The sequence below is a fragment of the Prunus persica genome, chromosome G5, assembly GCF_000346465.2.
Source record: "Prunus persica cultivar Lovell chromosome G5, Prunus_persica_NCBIv2, whole genome shotgun sequence".
Classification (NCBI taxonomy): Eukaryota; Viridiplantae; Streptophyta; class Magnoliopsida; order Rosales; family Rosaceae; genus Prunus; species Prunus persica.
Genome location: NC_034013.1, coordinates 4977509 through 4990662, shown reverse-complemented (window position 1 = coordinate 4990662; position 13154 = coordinate 4977509). Strand labels below are relative to the sequence as shown.

General features: G+C 38.6%; 1 protein-coding gene across 2 annotated transcripts; it reads left to right on the top strand.

Moving 5' to 3' along the window:
- LOC18777600 lies at window positions 1921–7801 on the top strand. 2 transcript variants are annotated; one of them, XM_020564642.1, is made up of 10 exons: window positions 1923–2388; window positions 3556–3683; window positions 3826–3897; window positions 4009–4151; window positions 4236–4350; window positions 4435–4515; window positions 5458–5595; window positions 6774–6861; window positions 7050–7160; window positions 7330–7801. In XM_020564642.1, the coding sequence occupies exons 1-10, from the start codon at window positions 2133–2135 to the stop codon at window positions 7371–7373; spliced, it is 1176 nt and encodes a 391-aa protein (XP_020420231.1). In that variant the 5' UTR covers window positions 1923–2132; the 3' UTR covers window positions 7374–7801. The 2 variants fall into 2 exon arrangements, with proteins under 2 accessions (XP_020420232.1, XP_020420231.1); XM_020564643.1 differs by lacking the exons at window positions 6774–6861; window positions 7050–7160; window positions 7330–7801 and adding an exon at window positions 6261–6731 and having other exon boundaries at window positions 1921–2388.

The following is a 13154-nucleotide window of genomic DNA, read 5'->3' as shown; positions in this document are numbered from 1 at the left end:
AAAGATGGCTGGAATCCCATTTCTGCCTCGGTAGAAACTTCTGATCCAGGCTGGACTGAGTATGTCTGTGCTGGACTGAGCTGTCAACAACTTCAACTGCTTAGCTTCAGCTGTAAATCGATACCAAAGTTCAATTTTGGTAGAGTTTTAATCTACTTCAAGCCTTGGGAGGCTTTTGAGCGGGCAGAACTACGGCTTCTTCAGTCTGAAGGGGCAGAAGTGGCTATTTTCGAAGGTCTGGTAGGCTAGGGATTGCACTACGAGCGTTGTTCTGCTTGAGCAGGACTCTTTATAAGTTTGCTGAGGTCTCCACGTTTGTGAAAACTCAAACTCTGCTTGCCTTGGCTTTTGCTGAACCAAATTTGTAACGAGAGAGATCTCGTTTTAGAAGACTTATTTTCTAAGTCTGAACTTTGGAATTCTGATCTAAAGCTGGTTTCTCTTGGAATCCAAGTGAGCTTTTGGTTGTTTTCTTGTTGTATTTTTTTTATTGATTGATGAATTGAGTGTCGTTGCTTCCTTGCCTACCTTCGTTTTTATAAGAGACCCTCTTAGGGAGGTGTTTTTGTTTAGATTTTAATAATGGGCGGTAAAAAGATCTCCTATAATGTAAAGTAGAAGGGATTTTTATCAATCATGGCAGATAAGCTCTCAGTAGTCACCTCCTAAAGCAGTCCCTTCCCTGGTTTCCTGGGTTGCAGTTTTCTATTTCGACCACCGCCATCGTCTGTGTGGGCTAAATTTTATGGCGGTTGGTTTTCTTTTGTATTTTCTGAACAACTCCCTGTTTCCCGTTCTAACTTAGAAAGCGTGACCCGTGAATTCCTCGGAAGATGGTGTATTGCTTTGGAGCAAAATCTCCAATCACAGATGAGTTTTGATCTTCTGTTGGCAGTGCTTCAGAGATGTCCCTCTCATTTTTTATTTTAGTTGGAATTGCTGACTTTTCAAAGCTGAGGTAGTCACGTGGGTATGTTTTTAATCCCTTGGGTTTGAACCCAACAAAAATTATGGGCTGATCCTTGAAGCCCAAAATGACAGTTTCCACGTTGGTCTTTCTTGGGCTGGGGGTTTTGTTTTTGACATTCTGGCCTGAAGCCCAACCTGTCTGGATCATGATTTCGTTTATCAAGTTTTTTGGGCTGGGCAGGTAATTTCACCATGGGCCTGTTTTTTGAACTTTGGCGTGCCAAATTTAGGCCCAAACAGATAATACACTAAACTCACCCCCACAAAATACAGATACTATAACTCGAACTCAAGACTTTGCCTTGGAAGAGCAAGCACTCCAAACTAGCCATACTAGTGGGTCATTTTGCTTCTCCTCACATATTAAAGTGGTTTAAAAAATTGTTTTGTCAAAAAGATAAAAATAAATCAGCCCAACCCATTTTGGAATCTTAAATGGGTCAAGCTGGATGGCAACGGGTCAGGTAGGGGCCGGGTATGACAATACCATCCCCTTCTCAGGTCTCCATCCCCGCCCCTGTCCCCAAACCCATCCCCGTTTAATAGGTTTCGTGGAATCCCCATCCCCATTCCCGTCGGGGTACTATTCCCCATACCCGCCTTAAATCCCGGATTTTTTTTTGCATAAAAAATATTTATTATATATTTTTACATTAAGTTTCATATTAAATTATTATTCAACACATCCAAATTAATTATAAAGTTCAACTCAACTATTTAAAATCACATCAATATGAAATTCCAAAGAAGATTAGAAAGAATTGGGAGAGGGTGGTTAATTTAAAGTTAAACATAAATAATATAATTATATATTTATTTATTTCAATATAAACATATATATTTTCGGGTCGGATTCGGAGATGGGGACGCCAATACCATCCCTTTCCCATACATGTAGAGGATTTTTTAAATTCGGAGATTCCCATACTCAGTACCCATTTGCTCCTGAAATCTTCTCCCGTTAAAGTCGGGGACCCGACGAGTACCCGCTCCCGCGGCGATTTTTGCCATCCTATACCCGACCGATTAATAGCTTCAGAAGGCCAAAACAAAACCAGGGGACAGCCGCCTATCTTTCATTTTCATTTCTCCTCTCCCCTTTCTCCTTCCTCTCTTCCATTTTTTTGCCTCACAGTAACCGACACAACACTATTAATTTATCAATGTCTTCAACTTCGAAGAAGCGCCCGAAACCCAAACCAAAGCGGAGCCCTGAGTCCTCTCTTTCTTCCATTGCATCAACATTGGAACCATCCCAGAATTTCTTTCCCTCAAAAGAAGAGTTCTCGAGGCTCACAGTAGCGCTGGCCATCGCAGCTTCGGTCGCTTTGACTCTCAATTTCTTGTCCTCCACTCTCATCAACCCCCACTCCAAGCCCTTCTGTGATAGCTCCCTGGACTCCCTGGACTTCCTCCCGGGTAGGTCTCTCAACTTTATGTTTGTTTTCGAGAAACCCCAACAAGATATTGGATGTTTTGTGACTTGCTTTGTTGTTTTGAGCTGAATTTCGATTGTGGATTGATCGGTGTTCATTTTTTGAGGGGGAAAATGGGTTCTTTGCGTTTGGGTTTGTTTTATATTGGCTGTGTTCAGTTTAAAAGGTGTTGTGTGCCTCTGTGGCTACAAACTCAGTTTGTGATCAGTATGCTTAGATTTGGATTTAGAAGTGTTTCGGATCTCTGGATAGCAGTTATTCATAGAATTTATACCTCTGGGATGTGCCAAGTCATTGGAGATTTGTTGTAGGGGTTAATTGGTTAGCTGGGGCTAACTATGCATGTCTGTGGGTATCCCCGAATAGCAGCAGAGCATGGTCACCTTCTGACTTCAGGTTTCAGTCTGTCTCAGGCTTAAAGTTGGCCCTTGTTGGGTTCAAGTCCTGTCTGTTTTGTGTACGCAGACCAGAGTGCGGGTAGGCTCCCAGTAACGTAGGCTTGCAGAGCTGATTATGCACCCGGGTACCCTATGCTGCTGGTTTGCCACACATCATCAAACGAACTCAAGCATTTTCTGTTACCTATTGTCGTGACTTTAAGGGACCTGTGTTCAAGTTGTATTTATGTTGTGAAGTAGACTAGAATTTTGTTGTGTTTTATAACTGAATCATGTTTGTAAAGGCAATATCTCCGTGTAAAGATTCTTTACATCATAAATTACCACAACTGATGGTTCTATGGTGGTACAAAGGTGATATAAGGGCAGTACATCTATTATCTATATCCAGATGATTGGAAAATAAAATGGAGAATAAAATAGTGGAAATAATAGTTTTACTGATTTTTAATAAACATGTTGATACAAGCTTTGCGGGTTATCCATTTATAGCGTTTACTGGATTGTTTAGCATTTCTTGTGGGCATTTCTCTGCGCCCTATAGTGTATCTTCTAGTTCCTTTAATTCATTCGGCTGCATACTTTTCAACCCTAGCCCATTTGGGCGAGAGGGAGGCTGTGAGTCACCTGGGCTACGGATTTGTGGGTTGATTGATTCTCAAAATCACCTCTTGATGACTCATGAGCAATAGTTTTCAGCAAGATGCATATTTCTATTGTGATTTTACATTAATCAATGTGGATTATTACAGATTCTTGTGAGCCTTGCCCAAGTAATGGACAATGTTTTCAAGGCAAGATGGAATGTCTTCAAGGATTTAAGAAGCGTGGGAAGTTATGCATAGAAGATGGAGATATCAATGAAACAGCTAAGAAACTTGTACGTCCTGAAAGTCTCCTCCTTTTTGCTGCACTAATATTCTAGGGATGAAAAATTGCATAAGTTACGTTGGAGTATTATACACACTTATAGATTTACATACATGATACATTTATGTTTTATTTGGACTTGTACAATACAGGCAGAAAGGGTAGAAATTCGTCTTTGTGGGGCACTTGCTCAATTTTTGTGCTATGGAACTGAAACAATTTGGGTTAGTGACTTTTAAAATCCTATGAAATTGATCAAATTTATTTCTGTACGGATATTTTCGGTTGCTGTTAAATACACTTTGACAATGCTTTAGCTTGTCTGGTTCTGACAGGTTGAAGAAAATGATATATGGAATGATTTAGATAAGCGCGAGCTGCTGGAACATGTCCCAGATAATGCCATTTATATGTATACAAAAGAAAGGACAATGGAGACTGTCAATAGAATGTTGGATACGAGGACAAGTTCTCGTGGGTATGTCATTATGGAGGAAAGCTTTTCCTCTTTCTGAATGTACCCTAACCATTGTATTTTGTGTTTACTTTTCTTTGTGTATAGGGTCAAAGAGTTGAAGTGTCCTGACATGCTAGCTGAACATTACAAACCTTTTTCATGTCGCATTCGTCAATGGATCTCTGAGCATGCGTTACTTATTTTGCGAGTTTGTGCATTGGTATTCCATTCTTAAAGGCAGCCTTTAATGATTATGTTTTAGTATCAACATGTTGAAGCTTGTTGACAGTATTGAGATCTCCAGCTTGTGGGATCAACGTTCATACTTTGGAAACTCCACCGAAGACGGTGTCTATCAACTAGAGTTGATGAGCTTTACCAACAGGTATGTATGATACCATTTGTTCTGTACTTGGAAAGGGGCATTTACATTTTAGGCTTTTATGTTATTATTTCTGTAAGTCAGACATTATAAGGATTTCACCATCTTCCAGACTAAAATTTGAGGACTTGACCTCATAAATCCCTGAGTTTTGAAAAAATAACTGAAGGTACCTGTGTTTTATGAATGTACCTGTATTTTCTGAATGGACCTGCATGAGAAATGTCCAGTCTTTTCTGTGTGACATCTGAAATAATAAGTGGACATTCCATCTCAATGAGTGGACATTATGTTAATGTTGATGTCAAGCCGTGTCATGTCAGATTGGGAAAACCTTAGACCCATGCACATAATTCGGGAAAACTTTGCATTTAATATGTAAAATCCTCGTAAAAAGATTTGATAGTGTTGCTAGTAAAAGTATTCTCTTTTTCCAAATGCTCTTTAAAATATTTGATAGTGTTACTTTGAACAATATATTTCAGATAGATATCTTGGGCTGTAAATTAGGCACAAATCGCTGTGAGAAACTGGAAACAAGCTAGTGGCATGGCAGGCAGCCATCAATAGAAGTATTTCTTTATGATTGAATTGGGCTGAACCTTTTCTAAGTATTGGAATATTTAACAAGTAAAACCTGAAAAATAGATGAAGAAGAAATAAGAGAAGGGGACAGGAATAACTCCTCATATCACAGCAGAGAACATCTAATATGAGACTCAAAAGTCAAAGAAAATTCGGACATAAATTTCCTCAGTGAAACATGCTAGGTCTAATGTTATATTACCTTAAATTCATGTAAACTGTTACCTTAATTTATAAGAGCGTACTAGACATGATTGTCAATGATGCACAACTTCAACAAGACGCAATTTTTTAATCCCTTGGTTTATTTGAATTGTTCAGTTGCTTCTGTTAAAACGATTTTAATTGCCAACTATGTAGGTTTGTGAAGTGCTTGAGGAGAAGGCCTTCATGTCAAAGAGTGTGAATAGTGAATGTGAACCATGGGTTGTTGCCTCTCGGTTGCGAGATCGTCTTCTTTTGCCAAAGGAGAGGAAAGACCCTGTATTGTGGAAGAAGGTATCTCCATCTTTCTTTGGATTTGATTATCACTTCAACCTTTAATTTCTTGTTCGATTGATAATTTATTAATCCATAATTCTTCAGTGAATGTACTTTTGGTATCCATTGTAGCATTCCTTTGTTAAAGTGGTATGTATTTAACTATGTCATTCGAGTTCAAACTACATTCAAATTAATCTATGATTGTAAATTATGCTTACTTTTTGGGGACGACAAGTTGGATCTGTTTATTATTGAACCGAACATTTTCAATGGAATTGCCGTTTTAACGTAAGAACCTTTTGAAATGTTTTGATTGATATGGTTTGTTTTGTTTCTATTTATGAATCAAGTAATTTCTTCCTTGTTCTTATATGCTATAAAACCTTTAGTTACATGTAACATACATCTACTTTAAGAAATTCTAAACTTATAAAAAACAAACAAAAAGTTAACCTGACTTGACTATCACTGAGCCCGAGCTGATGCCCACTACTTTTGCAGCTGACTCATGTCCAACTAAACTCGGGTTTGGCTTGGTGGGTTGGGTCAGGTCACAATCAACCTTTGATTCACTAGGGCCAATGACGATAATTAGATGTATAGATCTTTGTGCTTTATGATCTCACAAGTTGTGGCTCATATTTAATTCATGTTATTTTTATTTTCTTTACACTGGGCAGGATTCAAATCATGACCTATTCTAATCCTACGCGCTTTCCCCACTTCATTCTTACCACCTAAGGGATTAGTTCTGACTTGTTTTGCACCAGCATGATGACGGCTCCTACATGCCTCCTTTTAGAGATATATTGTTTTCCCATAGTCTCTATTAAACATAACAATGCCTTGCTGTATACTTGTATGTACAAGGCTTTTTTATTCCATTCATCCAAATTAAGATATAGAAGAATACTTATTTTTAACCCCATTATAATGTTACCATCAAGCTATGAAATATATCATTATATCCGTAGTGAGAAACATGAAATCGAAAAGTTCAAGTACATCCATTTTGTATAGCTTTAATTAGTTATTTTTGTTATATTTTTTGTATTGTTACCTAATCTTAGTTGCTTTCAATCCCAAAGGAAAATTTTAGTTTGATTTTATGGGTTCTATTATTCTTTGTAGTTTGAAAATAGTGGTCATAATATTGTTTATCTTTCTAATAGTAATATCTGTAATATGTGTAGGTAGAAGAGTTGGTTCAGGAGGATTCTCATGTAGATTGTTATCCAAAGCTGGTGAAGGGTGAATCAAAAGTAGTATGGGAATGGCAAGGTATGTAACATGGCCCAATATCTGGCTTATCATCAAATATTCATTTATTTTAATAGCAAAAAATTATTTCCAAACTTGTAAAATTTGTGAAATTGGGAGCTCTATGGAAACAAGGGTAGTTGTGAATATTTTTTGTGCCTTCAATTCTGTGCAATCAATTTTGGCATGTTGACTCTCATTTTGTGCAGTTGAAGGCTCTTTGAGCTCTTCAAGAAGAATGAGAAGGGGTGAGGATAGCAAGTTGAAGTCCAGCAGAGCCACAGAAAGTTCTGAACACCATCTTCAAGCACTACATGCTGGTGAGTCTCACAAGATTATATTTTTTATTCAAAATTGTGTACTGTTTTCTTGAACATTAATTTCCTGCTTCAGAGCGACAGAGCTCTTCTCATATGCCCATTTTGTTTAGAGATTGTTCAGCAACAATTTAGTGAAATTAATATTTGTTGGACCACTCCTTTCATACAGAGCGTAAGGCGCCGAATTTTGATATGACGATGTTGGAGCAGTGACCATTATCACATGGGCCAAGAAGACTTAGAATGTTTTGTCTTTGAGAGGTGATTCACAAGGAGATTTCTGAGAGGTTGTACAGGAGATTGATGAAGATGTCTGATAAGGTCTGGTTAACTGCTTCTTGTAAGAATACAGAAATTGTATTGCTTTGGTCGGAAAGAAAAGCTTCTCCTTTATTCTCTATTTAGCTCCAGATAGTTATGAAGGGAATGAGAAGAAACTGGCTGTAACCGGTTAGGAATATTTGTAATTGGTTACTTACACTAGACTAAGGTCATGCAATTGGTCATCTGGTAAATTATTAGTTTTTGAAGCTAAGGTCAAAACCTTGGTGTGGTGTTGTAAACACCTATAATAGGAACATCTAAATGTGAGGAATGACTTTCTATATAAGGGTGTGCTTTGAAATGGTTCTCCGATATCATTTGTTTGACTTTTTTTTGGCATTTAATTGTATTGAATGAGTGCAATCGTCTTTTGATGAATGTTGGTATTTTGGTAGGACTACTAGTGAGTTCTTACATTTTGGAGGACATGACTACAAAGAATTCCATTGGACTCGAAAAGGAGGAAAACCAAAACAAATTTAAAAGAAACCAAAGAGAAAGTGGGTTGTGGTTCAGTGATTATGAAAATTGAATCAAGTATGAGAAGCTGAGCTGCATTCCTCTTGCTCTATATTTGAAGTGAATGGGTTCACAATGAACTGGCGGCAATACATAAAAATAAGGGCAAAATTAATCCAATGTGCATCCATGGGTTTTGCGATAACAATAAATTATGTGCAAATTATCCAAATTTTCCACGAAGTACATATAAAATTGACGATTTGAAATACAATGCAATGTCAATTGGACCACATAATGTAGCAAATGCATATTGAACATGCAATTGAGTCTAGTGGCCAATTTAATCTATAATTCAATTCACAATGAAGAGGGGATGAAATCAGTGTAGTTGTTCCATTCGAAGGTATGTCCATGGTTTCAACAATAACAATCAATTATGTGCAAATCAAATGCATAACTGAGAGTTTGAGATACAATCCTTAGAAGCTAATTCCAAGTCTTTAAGGAAATAGCATACGAACTTTTTAAATGTGTAGAGCAATTTGGAAGGCATGACAGAATCTGCACAAAGGATTACCATATGAGCAGGACACTAAACAAGAGAAAGATAGCGAGAAACAACTAAAATACCATATATATATATATATATATATATATATAAAGAAATCTTAAGCAAACTTTGGACGAAAAGGTCGTGAGAAGTTTGTAATCCATATGAGAACTCTTTTAATAAAACATTCAACTTAGTTGTTTCCTTTATTTCCTTCATATATTCTTCCACAATGTGGGTAAGGCCACCAAATGGCCCCTTACCCGCTTTGAGATTAAATTGGCCACCATAGCCAATAGGATGATTTGCTTGGTGGGAACAATAATTAGGCTCATTGTACATATAGGTGGAACCGTATTGACAATATGGGTAAGTGTATTGCCCCCATGCCACTTGATTGGTTTGGCCACCAAAGATATGCTGATCATTCGAACCATTTTGGTTCAAAAGATCATATCCCCTTAATTGTACGCACCATATTGGCCATCAAATTTGCTACTTGAGTCATATGTGTTGTTAGACCCACCTTGATGGGTAAAACTATATTGGCCATTGTGGTTGTGCTCACCATGTTGGCTGATGGATTGGCTACTTGAGCCATAAGAGTCATAGCCATTGTAGTTCATCGGCTGATAGGAATGATTCCATTCCTTTTGGTTGCTCATATAGTGTGTCCCACCGAGCATGCGAAATTATATATCCCTCTTTTCAGCTGAGGTGACCTATGAAACTTTTAGTCATTCTTCAAATTGCGTAAGCGTGCCACCACCAAGTTAAGGCACACCCTAATATGGTATTCTTTGTTAATATTAATTATGATAATTCTCTTTCATGCACCATTAGGAGATAGGCCATAGTGGATTCATTTGTACCTTGATATTGTTGAAGATGTTTTAGGAAGTTTAGTTTTTTTATTCATACACACTGCTATATTTCCCACTCACATTTATTGTTGAGCTTTAGTTTTCCACACACAATATAGTTTATCATTTAGGTAAGTAGGAATTCAATTTCAGCTAATTAGGATAAAGCCAAAAGCCAAAATATAGTACCTACTTTTACCATAATATAATTAAAGACCATCTGTTGAGGCCCAAAAATTCAGGGTTGGGCCCAAATAGATTATCTACCCAATGCGATACTTTATCGAGAAGAAACCCGATTTGGGCATGCAAAAGTTCATCATACATGCTTGCACGAGCCACGACCACGTGCCATGCCAAATAAATATGCAATCCGTCACGCTAAGAATCGAAATAAGCCTATAAAAAGGCACTGACTCTACAAGCTCATGCTAATTATCCTGTCAAGCATCATATCCCTTTTTAAAGGATACGAATGCCAAGCAACATGCAATGCCAAGCAAAAAATCATTATTATTACACCTAGCCACGCTACAAGCTTAAGTGGGCCCAAGCCACACAAATGCCCGGGGCTTGCTTAAGTGGGTTCTGATATGGATGGTAACGAGCTTTCATGAGGCCCATTGATGAGCTGAGAAATGGAAGTTTTGGGCTGCTTGGGAGCCCCAAAACTCCAGCCCATTTCTTGAGCCCAAATATATGGGTAAGCATAAAAGAGAGAAATAGCCCAATACTTTAAGAAAAATTAGCTCATCATTTCAATAAAAATGGTCTATCACTTAGGAAGTTGGCCCATTCCCTTAATACACTGACCCGTCACCTTAGGAAGGCTAAATAGCCCAAGTGGTTTAGAAGATATCCAAAAAATCTCCAGCATACAGTTTGAAATGAAACCACGACAGAAAACCAGGAGATGTTTGTACGCTCAGAAAGCTAGGAGACATGGCCAAAGACAAACCCAACATGAAGCTATGGCAAAACCAAAGGGAATTCGTACGTGTAGGAGGAATACCCATTAGGCAAAAGCTCTATCCATTCTTCTTTCCTCTACGAGCTCTAATAGGGAAACCAAGAAGAAAAGCAGGTGGCGCCTCATCCCCATGGAAAGGTCCAGCCTCACAAAAACCTTGGAACCCCAAAGAGCATGTGACCCATCTACTCTGATTAAAGAAATTTCACCAAAAAGGAGTGAATGGAAAGAAGCAAAGGAAAAGTGGGAATGGAGTATTGATAGAATTAGGGTTCTTGCCTATAAAAGGGAGTTTCTTCTACCCAACAAACATCATCCACAACCAGAGAGCAAGCTTCCTCTCTTACTCCCAAAACCCAGTAATTTTGTGCTCAGCCCATCCTTTTCCCTTAGTTTTCCCTCTTGGCAAGCTGTTCTAACACTTGATGGTCTCTGTCAAGCTACCGGAAAAAGCACTCAAGCCACCATTTCTCTCTTTCCCTCATTGTCAACCAAAGCTTTCTACAAAACCCCTTTTCTCCTACCTTAATACCCCATATTTCCCTTAGAAACACTTAATTTTCTCTTTAGTGCTAAACTCATGACAACTTTGCTCTTATGCCACAAGCCTCTCATGCCAAGCTAAGAATCTACCTGTAAGCAGTTGTTGTTTTTGCTGGTGAAGATAACCAGGATGCTTCCTAAGAGCAACTCCACCCATAAGGGCTAAGTATAAGGCAAGGGCAAGCAAGGGCTGCCACTATTCACATGAATAGTGGCAGCCTTGCTATTTGTGGTTCCACCCATGAAGGCTAAGTCTAGGGCAAGTCTAAGGCAAATACTATTCATTGTACTTTATTTCCTATTTTTTTATACTTTAAACCATTAATTTTGATAATCTTTTGTAATTAAATTTTCGGATAGTATTTTTGGTTGTCACGTGTCCATTATTTTTCAGAAAAGATTTTCGGATGAGAATCTCGATTGCCACGTGTCTTATTCCAGATAAAATTTTCGGATATTCATTAAAAAAATTATAATCTCATATTTCAGATAACATTTTCACCCTCTAAAATTGTGCCACCCATGTCAGATAAGATTTTCAGATATTTTAAAAAAATTATAATCTCATATTTCAGATAAGATTTTCACCCTCTAAAATTGTGCTACGTGTCATCTCTGTCAGATAAGATTTTCAGATATTTTTAAAAAATTATAATCTCAGATTTCAGATAAGATTTTCATCCTCTAAAATTGTGCCACGTGTCATCTCTATCTTCTGAATCCTTCTATAAAACTACACCATCAACTCATACCTCTCACACCATCTCTTATCTATTCCTTCATTTCTTAGATTTTACAAAACACATTCTACTCTCAATGTCAAACTTGAGGAGGGTGTTAGAGAGGCAACAGAAAGAAAGGGAAGAAATCCGGCATAGACGTGCTGAAGAAGATCGGGACGCCGATGAAGAAGAGGAACAAATGCTTGCAGCAGCGGTGTGTATGCTTAATCAATCAAGGCAACACCGTCGTCCTCATGCCCCAAATGTGGACAGACGTAGAGAGTCTCGGGGTAAGAATCTCTTGGAGGATTACTTTATTCCAAATTCGTTATATCCTACTCATAAGTTTCGAGAGAGATATAGAATGCAACCACATTTGTTTCAAAAAATCATGCATGATATTTGTAATTACGACACATACTTCATTCAACAGCATGATGCTGTTGGAGTTTTGGGTCTTATCCCGGAGCAAAAACTTACAGCTGCTTTGCGGATGCTTGCTTATGGGGCATCTGCAGAGCAGGTGGATGAGATTGCAAGGATGGGAAAATCAACTATCCTAGAGTGCTTGGTGAGATTCTGTGATGCAGTGAAAAATTTGTGCACGAGGGAGTACCTTCGCAAACCCACGCCGAGAGACCTGCAAAGGCTGCTACAAAAATCAGAGGCTCGAGGTTTTCCAGGCATGATTGGAAGCATTGATTGCATGCACTGGCAGTGGAAGAATTGTCCTACTGCTTGGCAATGAGAGTACGGGAATCGAAAGGGCCAAAAAAGTATAATTTTGGAGGCCGTAGCTTCATTCGACTATTGGGTTTGGCATGCCTTCTTCGGGGTTGCCGGATCTCAGAATGACCTCAATGTCCTTGGTCAATCCCCGGTGTTCGATGAGGTATTGCGAGGTCATTCCCCCCAGGTCACGTACCAAATCAACAATACTGTATACTCTGGTGCGTACTACCTTGCCGACGAAATTTATCCTAGGTGGACGACATTCGTGAAAACAATTCTGAATCCCCAATCCGAGAAGGAAAGAAGCTTTGCTTCCTTTCAAGAAGGTTACAGGAAAGACGTGGAAAGGTGTTTCGGTATCTTGCAAGCTCGTTGGGCAATTATCAGGGGTGCTGCTCGGATGCTAGACGAGGAGGTGCTACGGAGTATTATGATGACTTGCATCATCCTCCACAACATGATTGTGGAGGACGAGTATGACGACAATGCTCCAGAGGTGTTTGAACCCGATCCCATGAACACGGCGTTGACAAGAATATATGAAAGGCCGATGGGACCAAATGGACTACCAATGGAGCCCGAACCGTTAGTTCGGGATGGTCGATTCAACAACCCCATGATTGATCGTTATGAAGAAATGCAATCTTCATATGTTCACGAGAGACGTCAAGTTGACTTGATCGAGCACTTGTGAGAGATGAAAGGCAATCACAATGGATGAAGTCAAGATTAGTGCTTTGTTTGGAATTATGCTTTATTTTGTGTGTGGTGTTTTTTGGAATTTTGCTTTTATTTATTATTATTATGCTTTTATGTATGGGTTGTTTT

Bases quoted from the DNA above. Each gene is read 5' to 3' on its own strand.
- LOC18777600 (XM_020564642.1), top strand. From the start codon at position 2,133: ATGTCTTCAACTTCGAAGAAGCGCCCGAAACCCAAACCAAAGCGGAGC. The intron at 6,862-7,049 runs GTATGTAACATG...CATTTTGTGCAG, and splicing joins AGTAGTATGGGAATGGCAAG to TTGAAGGCTCTTTGAGCTCT. The intron at 7,161-7,329 runs GTGAGTCTCACA...CCTTTCATACAG, and splicing joins TCTTCAAGCACTACATGCTG to AGCGTAAGGCGCCGAATTTT.